At 34.3% G+C, this 17,024-nt stretch overlaps 1 protein-coding gene across 2 annotated transcripts in view; it reads left to right on the top strand.

The window, feature by feature from the left end:
- The window catches only part of LOC128997973 (Fanconi anemia group J protein homolog), a 45,575-nt gene extending 36,095 nt beyond the window's left edge, over positions 1-9,480 (top strand). For both annotated transcript variants that reach the window (XM_054423847.1, XM_054423848.1), the window contains 5 exons: positions 2,036-2,220; positions 2,316-2,538; positions 3,630-3,757; positions 7,856-7,982; positions 8,595-9,480. In XM_054423847.1, the coding sequence (XP_054279822.1) occupies positions 2,036-2,220; positions 2,316-2,538; positions 3,630-3,757; positions 7,856-7,982; positions 8,595-8,675 (744 nt within the window). In that variant the 3' untranslated portion in view covers positions 8,676-9,480. The remainder of the gene's footprint in view (positions 1-2,035; positions 2,221-2,315; positions 2,539-3,629; positions 3,758-7,855; positions 7,983-8,594) is intronic.
- The last annotated feature ends 7,544 nt before the right edge of the window (positions 9,481-17,024 follow it).

Genomic DNA, 17,024 nt, shown 5'->3' with positions numbered 1-17,024 from the left:
TTTGTGAAGAAACATAACCTATTTTTACACAGAAGTGAACTTTTAATATAACATTTAATGTGAAGTGACAAATAAAACAGTACAACAGCTGACCAGCTGGTAACAGCCAGTGCTACCAACGTATTTCGCGCGCATACGACGTTGCCTGCATGTTACGCGCTCACTATTTCGTGCCTTCACGTTGCAAATCTGGAGTGAGACAAAGTAATTAGAGTGAGACAATGTTAACATTGTCTCACTGGTGAGCGAATTGGCCACTTTGCTTTCTCAAATCAGTGAGAGAACATGTACATTGTTAGGTAACTGTAGGAAAAAGTTATTTCTCCATCATGAAATTTAATGTCAATATCGCCAATAAGTTTTTATGAGTGAATAAATACTTTAATGTCAAATCTTGGCCAATTCATTGACTAGTTCTATCTTGGCCACCTCATTGACTAATGACTAGTTCAATCTTGGCCACCTCATTGACTAGTCCTATCTTGGCCACCACATTGACTTGTCCTATCTCGGCCACCACATTGACTTGTCCTATCTAAGCCACCACATTGACTTGTCCTATCTTGGCCACCACATTGACTTGTCCTATCTTGGCCACCACATTGATTTGTCCTATCTTGGCCACCTCATTGACTTTTACTATCTTGGCCACCTCATTGACTTGTCCTATCTCGGCCACCACATTGACTTGTCCTATCTTGGCCAACACATTGGCTTGTCCTATCTTGGCCACCACATTGACTTGTCCTATCTTGGCCACCACATTGATTTGTCCTATCTTGGCCACCTCATTGACTTTTACTATCTTGGCCACCTCATTGACTTGTCCTATCTTGGCCACCACATTGACTTGTTCTATCTTGGCCACCTCATTGACTTGTCCTATCTTGGCCACCACATTGACTTGTTCTATCTTGGCCACCACATTGACTTGTCCTATCTTGGCCACCTCATTGACTTGTCCTATCTTGGCCACCACATTGACTTGTTCTATCTTGGCCACCTCATTGACTTGTCCTATCTTGGCCACCTCATTGACTTGTCCTATCTTGGCCACCTCATTGACTTGTCCTATCTTGGCCACCACATTGACTTGTCCTATCTTGGCCACCACATTGACTTGTCCTATCTTGGCCACCTCATTGACTTGTCCTATCTTGGCCACCTCATTGACTTGTCCTATCTTGGCCACCTCATTGACTTGTCCTATCTTGGCCACCACATTGACTTGTCCTATCTTGGCCACCACATTGACTTGTCCTATCTTGGCCACCTCATTGACTTGTCCTATCTTGGCCACCACATTGACTTGTTCTATCTTGGCCACCTCATTGACTTGTCCTATCTTGGCCACCACATTGACTTGTCCTATCTTGGCCACCACATTGACTTGTCCTATCTTGGCCTCCCCATTGACTTGTCCTATCTTGGCCACCTCATTGACTTGTCCTATCTTGGCCACCACATTGACTTGTTCTATCTTGGCCACCACATTGACTTGTCCTATCTTGGCCACCACATTGACTTGTCCTATCGCCACCTCATTGGCTTGTCCTATCTTGGCCACCTCATTGACTTGTCCTATCTTGGCCACCACATTGACTTGTCCTATCTTGGCCACCACATTGACTTGTCCTATCTTGGTCACCTCATTGACTAGTCTTATCTTGGCCACCTCATTAACTTGTCCTATCATGGCCACCTCATTGACTTGTCCTATCTTGGCCACCTCATTGACTTGTCCTATCTTGGCCACCACATTGAATTGTCCTATCTTGGCCACCACATTGACTTGTCCTATCTTGGCCACCTCATTGACTAGTCTTATCTTGGCCACCTCATTGACTTGTCCTTTCTGGCCACCTCCTTCTCTATACCTTATGAGGTCAGACAAGGCTATGATAGGCAACCCTTTTATGTGTTTTATTGCGTTCTATTTTCTTCATTCCAACCCAATCGCAATGCAATATTAATCTAACAATTTCGTTGGTTAACAATCTTTAACTAATTATTTATGGTATTATTATTTTTCCAGCTGTATGTGTCTACAATTTCTAACGGACCAAAAGGATGTGTTGTCCAGGGTACATACAACGTAATCCATGAGTATTACTATCAAGATGAAATTGGTAGGATCGTCCTTGAAACTTCCAAGATTGTCCCTCATGGAGTTTTGTGCTTTGTCCCGTCTTACGTATTACTGTCCAAACTCCGTGAAAGGTAATTTACATATATTTCATCCCTATGTAAGTTATAAAGTTTTATTTCCATTTAACCACAAATTTAATGTACACTGCAATTCTATTGGTTTCCAGGTGGACAAGCAATGGAATACTAGATGAGCTTGAAACTGTGAAAGAAATATTCTTTGAACCGAAGGAGCGAGACCAAATGAACGCGGTCATGGATGATTTCAATTACACAATCGATGAGTCCCGTCAGAACCAGGCAAAAGGAGCAATCTTGTTCGGAGTATATCGGGGAAAGATTGCTGAAGGGGTGGACTTTAGTGATGAGAGCGCCCGAGTTGTCATAGCTGTGAGTAATATGTGGAAAAGCCAGATTTTGAAAATGTGATCCAAGTTTGAACACAATTTGTGTCCATTTTGAACACTTTTAGTCTTTAGTGATGGATTTGTACAAATAGGTCTTTTATTTCATATGCATGAACTAGTCAAGTGCTGTCAATCTCTAAATACAGGAAATTTTCTTATATCTGGACCTTAAAAAGTCTAAAATGGAAAACTTGGGCTAAATAAAGGAAGGGAAACTCTTCTTGTCAATTTCCTAGCGATTTTCTGTACTGCACAATTGACGTTTTTATTAGCGAATTTCCCCTATAGGGGAGAAGCTACCGTAAGTGGTTAAGACATAGTCTCAGGTCCGATTTCCTATTCCATTTTGATGTCCCAGAGGTCAAAAACACCAATTGTTAAAATTTGTATACAATGTGAATCTCGAAATGTGTCTACTATTGATTTCAGGCAAACTGTTGGTCATACAGTGATGAAATAAAAACTTCCTACAAAACCAAACCCCCAAGGCCCAAAAAAACTATAAACAAATTTTTAAATACAGAATGTACCATAACCAGAAGTTCACTGGCTGAAATATCACAATTGTCAAATACAAACATATGCCTTATTATACATAATTTTCAAGTAATTTTAATACAAAAACTTTGGGAGAATCAGAATTTGACTATTTTTATTGGTTTAGAATTGCGGCTCCTTACGTAGAAAATGTTGTACTATTTTGAACGCCCTATATTTTTCTTTTAAATAGCCTACAGATATCTCTACTCTGATGAAAACTTTACATTCATTGTAGTTTAAGCTTTACTTTTGTATACAATATTATTTTAACATAAAAAAAATTATTAAAAGATTTTTTCAATAGGTAGTTAGGCTTCTATAGTCAATACTTGAAAAATTCTAGTAACATCATATGTTGAACAGCATATTATTTTAAAGGTATGGCGATTTCAAGCTAATAATAATACTAATAAAATTAAGTGGTGGCCCTGAAATCTAAATATCACAACATCATACCATGGTTGTCTAAGTCTGTTACATTACTGAGTACTTCATAGTTTGACAGGAATCATTTAAGTTGTAACTTTTTTCCAGGTTGGAATCCCTTTCCAAAACAAATTCAGCTTTGAAATTAAGGAGAAAATAAAGTACAATAATGGTATGGCCACAAAAGACAGCAATCTCCTCAGCGGTAATAAGTGGTACACCATTCAGGCATACAGGTGGGAGTTTCTAAATAATTAATTTTTTTTGTCCTAGGACGCTAGGCACCAGCCCAGATTTTTTTCACATTAATTCAGACTAGACCTAGGTGTTGGGGCATTATTACTTCGATAAAATCTATTGGTTATTTGGCAGGATTTGAACCCAAGACCAAAGTCCCACGCTCCAACCACTGGACCAGCTCGCTCCCCTCTATATAATTAATACCCAACAGGCAAATAGGGCTCTGAAGATGATTGTAGTATCCAATAGAAATCGTTCACCATTTACCATCTTGTGAGTTATCAGTATATTCATAGTCATAGTCAAGAATATTTTTTCATCGGTTAGGTATACATAGTTGTACCTGAATAGCGTCAAATAAATTAAAACTAAGATATAGCCATAGCCATTTTTAATTCATCTAAAGAGTCAAATCAAAATCAAATCAAACATCATTTATTCCATGATAAACAAAAAATTACAAAACAGTATTCTTAATATTAATGGAATTTCCCCACATAGGCGAAACCTGTGCGTGGGGAACGAGTTATTATCAGACTATCCATATTATAATCTAACATTGTTTTAATAATAATTGTTACTCTAACTACTAATAACACATTTTTACCAAAAAGGAAAAAAAAAATTTTTACCAGGAAGCCACAGCAGATAACGAAAGTATTATGGAAATATCTGAAAAGAGTAAAGATAGAGACAAATCTAATAATAATAAATAAATGATAAAAAAACTAGAAAAAAAGGGTATTTAAGGGTACTGTATTTAATAATACTGTGAAAAACACTGGTACTTGGAAACCATTCATACAACTTCTACCCCCACTCACGCACAAACAACACACACTCACACACAAACAAAACGCATGCAACGACTCACTACCACAGGCCCTGTACAGGCGGCTGGTAGCCCTAAAGGGCCGTCACTGCTCTGTCCCTGTGGGGCTGTGGGCCAGCGGCGAGCCGACTCTCTCTCTCCCTCTCTCTCTCATGCAACTCTCTCACTCACTCACTCTCCCACTCACACAGACAGGCACATCATCGACGACACACGCACACGCACACGCAAACTACGAATACAATGACACAAGATAACAATCAATCTGGCCACGGCCTGTTTCCACTAACCATTTGTCTACTTGATTTTTATATGTTTGCAAACTGCAAGGTTCGGGATACTTTAAACTATTAGGTAACTTTGAGAACATTATTTTTGCAATGTATTGTGGAGAAGTTTTATTTATCGATTTATTCACTTTTGGCAATTGGATACCAATATTAACTGAAAATCTAGTTGGATAGTTGTGAGTTGGTTGGCAAAAAATATATTGTTTATTCTTAAAAATATATATTATTAAAGATCTAGTATATAGCTGGGAAATATTAAGTACTTTGAACTCATCAAAAACTGTTTCAGAGGGATATCGAATAGGTTTGTGGAGTGCAATCTTGATTATTCTTTTTTGAATAATTTCTATTGGTGCAAGTATACTTTTGTATCCTCCACCCCAGGCCAGATTTCCATATTGCAAAACAGATTGTACATAAGCATAGTAGACATTCTTTAACAAATTAATTGGTAAAATATTTGATAGGTTTGCAAAAACAAAGATAAATTTACGTAGCTTGACCCTGATTTGATTAATATGGCCAGACCATTTTAAACGTCGATCAAATATCACACCTAAATATTTAAATTCACTGACACATTCAATACTTTCACACTTGTCACACACATTGCCAGCGCTACAACTATGTAGTTTTAATTCTAGGTTTCTAGGGTCGTAGTCAGCTCTGAGGGAGATTGGCATATACTTAGTTTTAGATATATTTACAGTGAGTTTATTTTGATCGAACCATCGCTTGACGGTGAGTAAGCCCCGCTCCGCACCTTGATACACCTCCTCCCAGCTATCGCCCTCAAACAGAAGAGCGGTGTCGTCGGCATACAGGAAGATCTGGCCAGCTTCCAGATTAATTTTACCAAGGTTATTGATATATATTAAGAATAAAAGAGGTCCCAAATTTGATCCTTGAATTACTCCATAGTCAATGTTTTGTTGTGTACTACTCTTTCCTAAAATGGAGACTATTTGGGAACGATTAGAAAGGTAATTTTTAAACCAATTATAAGCAGTTCCAGTTACCCCTATACACCTTAGCTTGTACAGAAGCAGCGATCTGTCAACAGTATCAAATGCCTTGGCCAAGTCAATGAATACTAAAAGAGGTTTTTTGTTTTTATTAATTGATTCATGTATACTGTTAGTTAGAGAGTAAAGATTGTCATTCAAATTTTTGTCTTTGCGGAAGCCGAATTGTTTATCAAAGAGAATATTAGACTGTATTAAGTAGTTTTCAAACTGAATTCTAACGCACTTCTCTATTATCTTGGCAATGACGCTAGCCAAAGTAATTGGTCTATAGTTAACACATTGTGTTTTCTCTCCTCCTTTATATATAGGCAAGACTTTTCCCACTTTCAATATACTGGGAAATTTACCTTGGAGTAAGCTGTTGTTAATTATTTGCAAAAGAGGTTGTTTTAGTTCAATAAAGTTATCTTTGATCATTTTTGTTGGAATTTTATCAGCACCAGGAGCAGACCCACCCCTTATGCTCATAACAACACTACCAAGTTCCGCCTCCGTGACAGGCAACAGCCGGAAGACAGTGTCAGTCGTATAGTCATCATCATTGATCACTGGCTCAAGTACCGGCGGGACAGCGCGGGCTAGGTTGGCACCTACATTTACATAATACTCGTTGAAAGTATTGCAAACTTGTTCAATGCTTGTCTGATCAGGAAACCTATCCTCAGGAATGAAACTCTTAATGGGAAACTCATCATTTTTCTTTTTCACTCCAATAATTTCATTTAAGTTTTTCCATAAAAGTCTATTATTATTTTTCGACTCATCAATCTTTTTTTGGTAATACATTTCTTTTGCTCTTTTAATTGACATATTTAAAATGTTTCTATATCTTGAAAAATGATCTTTTAAGGCCTGATTAAATGGTTGTTTTTTTAGTTGTTTACTAATCTTGTCCCTCACACGAATTGATTTTACAAGGCCAGCGGTGATCCAAGGTTTTAATTTAGTATTTTTCGAAGAAAAATATTTATTTGATGTTGCTTTGAGTGTGATATCCTGCAGCTGTCGCACAAATGCATCACACGCCTCATCGACATCTTCAGTAGCAAGTACAGAGGACCAGTCATGACAGCTCAACAGTTGTTTGGCGACCCCCAAGTCAACACATACAAAGCTTCGGTTTACACTATTTGTATTTAATCTACGGACATTTATATCAGCTGACACAACAGTTATGAAGTGATCGGTTATCGATGTTTTGATTATCGCAGATTTCACATCGCTAATATTTTTATTATTTGTAAAAATGTGGTCAATGCAGCTCTCTGAGTTATGTGTAACTCTTGTTGGATTATTAATACATGATGTAAAGCCAGCTCCATACATAACATCGAGGTAACGCTGCGAGTATAAGGACGCTGAGTATAAGGACAGGTCCATTAAATATTCCTTGTTACTTTTTTTAATATTGGGGTTTTCTATGCTGTTTTAGTGCTGGGAGTTTTAAAGTGTTTGTAAACACTACAGTAAAATCCCGTTAATCTGGCATCTCATGGTCCAGCACTTTTACCAATCGATCTCAAGGTCTGATAATAAAGAAAATTATGTTTTAATCCTTTTTAGCACGTTTGACAGTGTTGGGAGCAATTGCAGATGTCGATAGCCATTAACAGAGTCGAGAGCAAGCAGCAGATGTTGGTTGCACTCAATCTAATTCAAAGGTGTTTCCTTTTAATTTACTTTTGGCATTTATAGCACTGCTTAACTAAAAGGAATCACAATTAAACATGGAACCATGACCATATTTCCATTTGATGCTATACAAATTAGCGGTACTTTCGCTAGTCTTGCAATAATGTCTGATTTCAGAAGACGTTTGGTAATCCGCAATTTTTAATAATTTGACATTAATGGTACTGTATTGTGATTTGAAATTTGCAATATTTTTAAGTTTCTTTGTGTTATGAAATAGACTTCTGATTTTAAATTTTTAATTGTTTTCAGAGCTCTTAACCAGGCCCTGGGTAGATGCATTCGTCATCAAAATGACTGGGGAGCCATAGTTTTGGTTGATTCAAGATTTTCGGCTAATGAAGTACAAGAGAGTCTTCCCACTTGGATACGATCAAAGGTTAGTTCAGTTGTATTCTCTAACATCTAATTTAAAGGAACAAGATGATGGAAGAGCTGGAGGTAATTTAAAATTCAGAAATTGGTTTAGCAATTTATAGACTCAGAGACAAATTACGACAATGTTTTAAGGATTGTTGCAATGATAGGCATACCCTACATGGGAAAGAGCCCATCTTGGCACAATAGCCAGCAAGATAAATTTCTTCTGAATGTGAATTTTCTATGGTTGAAAATAATGTCAGTGGCAGTAAAGTAAAGTATAATTTTTGTGTTCAGTGTATAAAGATTTGCATTTCTTGTGCCAAAATTAACTCTTACCCATTCAGGTATGCCTTTTCCTTGCTCTGACCTGTCCTTGTATTGGATGGCTCAGGGTCGGGCTCCTGGCAAGCCATTACTATTCAACAGGACTTAAACATCCATCTTTCGATGTCCTCAAATGATGTACACACCAAGAATGCTAGACACAACACAAAAACATGGCATGATTTTAAAAAACCATAGCACATGTATATAGTGTAAATTGATCATATTACAATATTTTGTGTATTTGATTTTAACAAACATTTTGCCATATCATAGGAGTTTTAATTTCTAATTTTATTTTTAGCTCAGGACCTTTCAGTCATGGAATAACTACATGGCAGAGATACAACAGTTTTGCAACCGGAAGAATATCACCCAGTCGTGATCATCAGAACGTTGATAAGTAAAAACATTCGACGTGCAAAGTCTACAAGCACATCATCAGAACTGTGATAGCCTAGTCACTAGGCCTTGTTGCCTCATTTAGGGAATGAAACTCTGATTATCTGAGTTTTTGCCATATCACCTATAGAATTCAAACTCGAATATAGTTATATAATCCTGGTTTTGGTGCTACACAGTGATTGTTTCATTGAAATGTTTGTAAGCATAAAAAAATTGCATTGATTCAAATGTTGTGATACAGAACAAAAAACGTTTTAGATGACATTTTTGGCAAAAAAACCCTATTAATTCAAGAATTATGTGGTTTTGCAAGCTGTAAAATAACTCGTCAGATATCCAGTGTTACTGGTTAAAGTAGAGTTCTTATGAGTTGTGGTGGTTTGATAGTTTAGGGACGGAAATGGAGTTCTCAATGGTTTTAAACGGTGCAGTGATGCTGGACTACTGCAGACTAAACTTTAGTAGTTTTTAACCAAGTGTCCAGTGTCCATTAGACTAACAAAATTAAAACGGTGAAGTAAAAAAAAATCAAAGCCTTTACATGGAAAGAGTTTAAAAATATTTTTGGTTATGTTTGCTATTGATAATCCTTTATAACTGATGTATTACACAAAAATACATATGAAAACTATGTTTAATAAATATTGACCTCATTGATATTCAAGACACAGCAATATTATGGCACTTTACAATTAAGATTCAAATAATCAGAGATTAAATGTTTTACAAAATAAAGACTGTTATTTATAGTTTTGAGTATTAATCGGATTTTATGTTTACCTTCGATGTACAACATTTGTAAAAATATTTTGTTGTTAAAATAAATTTAACAGTTCATTAATAATTATTACTAAAAATCTGTCTCATCATCATTTTGTTCTTCCCTTAACATCTTAAGTTTAGTCATTTTACATACTGTATTCACCATTCTTAAAAATACATGAATACTCTCGGCTACATAAACAAGCTTGAAACTAAAACAGTTAATGGGTAGATAATAGTCAGAGTGGTTTAGTTACAATAAATATCGTATATCATATAGTCCAACCTCGGTATAACGAATCTGAAGGGACCGAACTGAATATTCGTTATATCAAGGATTTCGTTAAAACGAGGTTCGTTATATTGAGATTAGGTTTGCAGGAATTTTGCTTAGTCGAGGTTCAGAACCAGCATCAGTCAATTTAGGTTGAGATTTGACCTCATTAAAACACAATTAAAGTAGCCTAGGCAAACAGTGTTTACATTGTAAAGTAGAACCTTGATTATCTTGGGTACTAAAGGTTAGGGATCTTTAATATTGCACAATCATGACATTTATAGTCATCGGCCTTGGTACAGGTTATAAACTGTAAGTTTAAAATCATAGCTTACTCTAACCCACCTAAAACCTAGCCAAACACTGTATTGTATAGCAATAAAACACGCAAATAGAACAAAACAAAACAGTAGAGAGTTTTGTAAGCTACTGCTTGTGATAGGCCGGTAGGCTACAGTACTGCTTTATATCACAACAGAGGAATGTCAATACTGTAGTTATCAACAACTATAGCATTGGTGTTGCCTTAGTTTAACAATATCTTACGGTATTGAAAATAATAAAAATGTTAGATAAGTTGTTTTAAAAGTTTGTAATAATGGGCCAACTTAAAGATAATAAAAACACTCATAAAAGGAATGTTAAAATAACGATGTTGCTATTCTTTCTCTTTGCTTTGTTCTTCTATTCTTTATCTTTCTTAGGTTTCTCTTCATCCAAAAATTTTACAAGTTACCATAGTTACTTATCACCCAATCACATTTTACTAAACATTACGTTGTCATCAGTTCTCAGTGAATGAAATCAGTTCTCTCTCAGTTGTAACATAATGCGCATGCAGCGACGACAGCAGACAGGGATGTGTAAAACGGAGTAGACGAATGTTAGCGCAAGCGTTGACGTCACCTTACCATTTCATTTTATGAAGAAACTGATTTTTCAAAAACAATAATGGAGTGGGGGTTAGTTGTATCGAGGGAGAGACGCAGACAATTCGTTAAGTAGAGGATAAATTTGCTATGTAGAGGTTCTGACAATGATAAATTCGTTATGTCGAGGTGTCTTATTTTAGCCGGGATCATGAAAAATTTGTTAAATCAAGGTTGTTGATATGGTTTGTTTGTTATGTAGAGGTGTAAAAAAAACATACATTGTGCCTCATGGAGAGTTCTAGAGGATTAAAAAAAAATTGTTATATCAAGGAATTTGTTATATTGAGGTTCGTTATATCAAGGTTAAATTGTATATTTAACATCAAAAACATTACTATTTTTAATTTCAATCAATATCATTCAAGCCATAGTCATAGAGACTGTTGGCTAGTTTGGCATTTCTCTTTTATCAACATACAGATTGTCCAAAAAGTCCCTGGTCGGTTAAATGTTTTTTGAAATGATAAAATATAGAGTTTCAGGAAGTGATACTTTCATGTTAACCCTGAAACTAAAATAAACTTTTTTTACCATAAAACATTCATTATTGTAGACAATGTTTTGTGTGGGGAAACTGTATTTGGCGCAAAGTTGTATCTACATTTTTAGGAGTTAGAATTGTTATGTTATTTTGTGGGGTTAGTCCAAAATCTCCAAAAACAGAAACAAACCTCTATGTTCAGCATCGACATACTAAATTTCATTGATCCAATTCACTGGTGTTTTCTTTGTCTAGCACTGTTCATTCTTTATTACACAGTGGGCAATATTCATCCAAAACCAATTTTAATTTTTTCCTGGACCACACAGTAATATTTCCTCAAAAAAATCAAACCCAAAAATTATAAGTGAAGAAATTAAAAGTCATGGTCCTATTAATCCATCTCAAGCCAAGTTATTGACTGACTGGGGACAGCTGAAATAAGTAAACACTGATAGTCTCAACAGATTTATTGTCCTCTCTTCACTCAAAATATCAAATGTCACATTTATGTAGCATTGTACAGTTCAACACCCAAAAAACAAATGTTTAATTTTAAGTTAATTATTTTTAATGTACACAATTCACATACAATCAGGATCTTCAGTGACAAATGTGTACAAACCACTTCAGGTAGTTGTGGCAAGACGAGTTTAGCAATGTGTTTGTTTTATAAACAGTCACTCCAGTTCTCTTTATTTATCAGACAAATATTTAATTTATCTATGTTTTGCCTCCTGGATTGATAAAGAGTAATAATAACAATAGGTTAAATACCTTATTTACGTCTTATCTTACCTTTATCTTCTATGTCAACGTCTCCAGGGTATCGGATAACATGAATCAGTCAGTCAGTGTACCGGTCCATACAACCACAACGCTAATCATTTTTGTTTAGGCCGGCCAAAATACAAATTTTCAATGTCGCTTGTATATATAAATGTTTCGTGTGTGAGTGTATGTCTACATGTGAACTTCAACAATGACCAATGCTATTAACAGTAATTTAACAAGACAAGAAGATTTGACAATGGAGCTGTTAGCCCTGAAACTATAGTAATCATAAAAAGACTACTTGGATTGAAGGCGTAAATAAGGTATTTAACCTATTATTATTATTAAATATTTAATTTTTACCAAAAATTCTGAGGTAATTTATAACAATGAAGTTGTATTAATTAAATCTAAAACTGAGAACAGAAAGCAACACTTTCAGCAATAAGGCAACTATACTAAAAGCTGGTTGTTTTAATTGTACATCTCAATATATTTTAAATCTCACTTTAGTACGACATATCTTACAACGTGGCTATACAATATTTTACAAATTACATTAAGCAACATATTTCTTCTCAAACAAATATGGGTTAAATCCTGGGGAAGGCACAGTTACAACATATTTGGGTACCTCTAACCATGGGGCTAAAAGTGAAAATATTTCCAATAATTAATTTTATTTTGTTAGTTTATTTTGAACAATAAATAAACATTTTTTGAATGGAAATCCTGCTAAGTTGTAAATTAAATATTTCCTTCTGATAGCTCCAAGAACAAATCAATAAAGGAGATACGGTAAAAAAAAAATATTTACGGACAAGAGTGGATAAAGTGTTAGCAATAACACCACCGTAACCACACAACCTTAACAACAGAGATATCTGACAACAGACAAACACATCACAACTATGTTCACAGTAACTAAAATTGCTATAGTAATTTTTCCTACCAATGCATGGAAATTACATTGCCACAGCTGTAAACAGTACACAAAATAGCTCAATAGCGGGAACATTCTGACTTGCTAATCAGCGGATTTCACTGTTGGTGTTTCTACACCAACGACAGCTGCAGATCAGGTACGTTGACAATCAGTAAGCAAATAACATAACCTAACAAAAGCAAACATAACCTAAATGACATGTTATATACAGTGCAACTAAGAAGTTAATCTGTGTGTTATGATAAGTTCATTATGGTGGTAGGAAAAATCTTGTGTGTATTACAAGCACAAACAGTCATTGCCGCTCACGAAATGTATGGCCGCACTCAGCTAAAGCTTTGTGCGGCCATCTATAGTTCTAGAAGGGCAATGACATACTTTGCGCTCTTAATACACAAATAGTTATTTATGTTCCAAATGGTTAAAATTATGTTGTCAAAAGGTATTACGATCCATATTTGTTAAAATATGTCTATCCAAGCATTTTGGTTTATAAAAAAATAGTTTGCACTTTAGTTGAAGACATTTAATTTGCATTCGCATGCCTTCCCCCAGAATTACCCTTTTACATAGTTAATAACTACACCATTTCAATATGACCTATCTTTATGCATTCAAAACTATAAGAAAATAGAGTTTTCCACAAATTCACATTTAAGAGACACTCAATACGTTATAATTGCACTTTCTAGGCATACTTTAATTAATGTTAATGTTATTAGTCTCACAAACAAAATTGCAGACTCTCCCTTTCAAAATACTGATAGTGTTAAAATCACAAAGCGTTAATCAAAACATTAATTACATATATTTTTTGTTAAAAACACAAATTGAAGAAAATATACAGGGTGTTTTTTTAAAAACTTGCATCTTTATTTATGTAAAAACCGCAATAGATATAAATATGCAGTTTGCAGTAATCATCTATTGACGTAGGGGGACCAATTATTTTGAATTCAACATTACATTCACATTCCCCCCCTTTCCCCCCCTGCCCCCAACTTAATTTTTTTAAATACCAAGGTACCCCTTGTGACATATCAAATTAAAGAGCATGAAAAAAGAAAATGTTTGATGAAAAAAAATTGAAAATCGGTTCATAAATTTGTGAGATATTCCCCCCCCCCCTTACCCCCCTGGAACTTAATTTTTTTTTAATAGCAAAGTACCCCTTGTAACATATCAAATGAAAGAGCATAAAAAAAGAAAAATTTTGGTGAAATTTATTTTTCATTTGATATGTCACAAGGGCGGGTACCTTGCTAATTAAAAAAACAAGTTATGGGTAGGGGAAAAGGGGGGTGATTATCTCATAAATTCATGAGCCGATTTTAATTTTTTTTTTCACCAAAAATTTTCTTTTTTCATGCTCTTTCATTTGATATGTCACAAGGGGTACTTTGCTATTAAAAAAAAATAAGTTCCGGGGGGGGTGAGGGGGGGAATATCTCACAAATTTATGAACCGATTTTCAATTTTTTTTCATCAAACATTTTCTTTTTTTATGCTCTTTCATTTGATATGTCACAAGGGGTACCTTGCTATTTAAAAAAAATAAGTTGGGGGCAGGGGGGGAAAGGGGGGGAATGTGAATGTAACATTGAATTCAAAACAATTGGTCCCCCTACGTCAATAGATGATTCCCGCAAACTGCATATTTCTATCTATTGCGGTTTTTACATAAATAAAGATGCAAGTTTTTAAAAAAACACCCTGTATAAAACTCATTTTTGTGGTGAATAACATGTGATTTTTAAGACATAGATATATCTTTGTCTATAACATATCTATCTTAGATTCTATAACATAGAATTTAAGATGTGATGTTACATTTCTTACACCTCCTACGAAATTGTTAAGTTATTATCCAATACAATCGACATTACCTGACTGTTAACTTTGATATGTTGACTTAACCTCTCTCTATTGTTTGTGTGAATCATAAAATCCTTTGTCTTAACATTACTGAACATTAAATAATAGGGTAATGAATGCAAAGTTCTAACTTCGGGGAAATGATTTCAAAGTGTTAGGGACATGCATATTTACTGCGTTCTAAAACCCTCTTGAATGAAGATAAATTCAAAACCAAGACTTGGAGTATTTTCATATAATTTGTTTACTTTAAAGATATATTAATTTAGTATAACAAACTTACAACAAAAGATTGAAGAGTGCATATTCCTTCATAACTCAATCCCACAATTGTATTGTCAATGCAGCAGTTGCTACACATTTTTAATAAAATTTTATTTGTAGATCAAGTACTGGACTAAAAAATTTACCTATGATATGTTTATTGGCTTGCAGATTTCAAATAAAAGCCCATTACCTTGTTTTAAGACAGTAGGATTTCATGATCATACATGGGAAAAACTATTGTGAAAAAATCAAGTTGTCTTTAAAGAAGCACTAATCAAAATGTTGCTTCTACCTGTTCTAGGCCTGAATTCAGTCATTCTCCTTATGATTAAGTTGCAAACAGTAAAAAAATGGGCTAGTGGCAATAAGGAAGGTTATGTTTATTAGGAGAAAGAAGCAAGTAAAAGCTTCATCTAAGTTAAGCATAAGAAAATATCCACTTTTTTGTTCTAAATTTCAGTCTTCTATATACAAACATAATTTTGATTTATTTCTTATAGAAAATTTAAAGCAAAACCTTACAGACCAGGGCTTAAAAATATGTGCTACTAATTAAAAAGTGAAAATAATAAGTTAAGTTGACTCTCAATTTAGTTCAATGGTATATCCCATTGATATTTTCAATTAGTTTTTATTTTCAAAAAATCTTGGGATGGATATAGAATCATGCAATTTTCAAGTTTTATTTTATACATTGGTTAATGTTAGAGATGGTAGTGTAGAATTTTCATCTTAAACCATATAAAAAAGCTTAACATTTATATCTTTGAACTGAATTTAATTAGAGTGACTGATATCTGGACGGATATATCGATGAAAAGGATCTCCATTAAAGGGACAGTTTGCGCCTGAAGGACCTATACTTTTCCTAAATAGTTGAACCTAAAGATAAAGGTGGACTTGAATTTGGACTTCTAAGACTGAAGACCTGTGCTCAGGGACCAGCACGGTATTGTGATGTGCTTACAAAGGGAGAAGTAGATAACAGAAAACTGCTATTAAGATCTTAAGATGAAGATGTTTAGTTCAGGGGTTAGAGCCTCTTGTATTTTTTTAGGTATAAGAAGAAAATCTGTTTATTTATTCGAATTTAAAAACAAAAATTAAAAAATGATCTTCATAAGAAGACCTTCATAGCAAAATTAAATATATGTTATTACAATATTGCATTATAAACGGTACAGTATTTTTTTTGTAATTTGGGCTATCTCATGTTATGCCCCCATGGATCCCTAATTAACTTAATTTTTTTTACAATTTCTTTTTGGAGTTCAGAATTAAAAATATTATGAATTCTTTCCGCCCTAACTGCTAGTTCAACTTACATTTTTACATGGAGAATATAGTAAATCTGACAAAATAAATATATCCATCAGCTGTCAATTATGATTAATGGATGTATGTTTAAAAAAATGGTATTGTGATATAAGTAACTACTGTGACAAACATACGCACCATGTCACTAAGGTTTATCTATGATTTGAAAATTGTGCTAATGATGATAATTATAAAACTTGGGCTTAAGCTGACTAGCTTTTTGTGAGGTAATCTCTTTTAAACCACGTAAACCGTTTTTGTATATTTTTTAAGATAATTTCTACGAGCTAGGTGAAAAAAATATGCTCAATATAACATATTTTTATCATACAAAATTACGTATGTTATTAGCTGTTTTAACATTATACCAATACCATATGATACAATACTACAAGGATCTAGGTTTCCTGATCATGACTAAAAACTGTTTGGATTTGCGTTTTCCTTTCAAATATAACAATCAAATCCGTAATCTTCCATTTGAAAACTATGGAAATCAATCTACGGAGGACTTTAGTTTACTAAAGTTAGAAAAATAGTGGTCTAAGTTTGATCTATGTATCTGTAGACACTACTTAGTAGTTTCACTTAAGAGTTAATTATTCAGACCTAATATTTTCCTTACTATAGAATAAAGCGATAACAATTTATAAAATAATTTTAAAACTAATTTTAAATTGTCGACCAACAATCTTTTT

This window comes from Macrosteles quadrilineatus, unplaced genomic scaffold, assembly GCF_028750875.1.
Source record: "Macrosteles quadrilineatus isolate MER2022 unplaced genomic scaffold, UCM_ALF_1.0 Scaffold_7__1_contigs__length_78375512, whole genome shotgun sequence".
NCBI lineage: Eukaryota > Metazoa > Arthropoda > Insecta > Hemiptera > Cicadellidae > Macrosteles > Macrosteles quadrilineatus.
The sequence above is the reverse complement of the archived record's forward strand: the minus strand, read 5'-3'. Positions and strand labels throughout refer to the sequence as shown.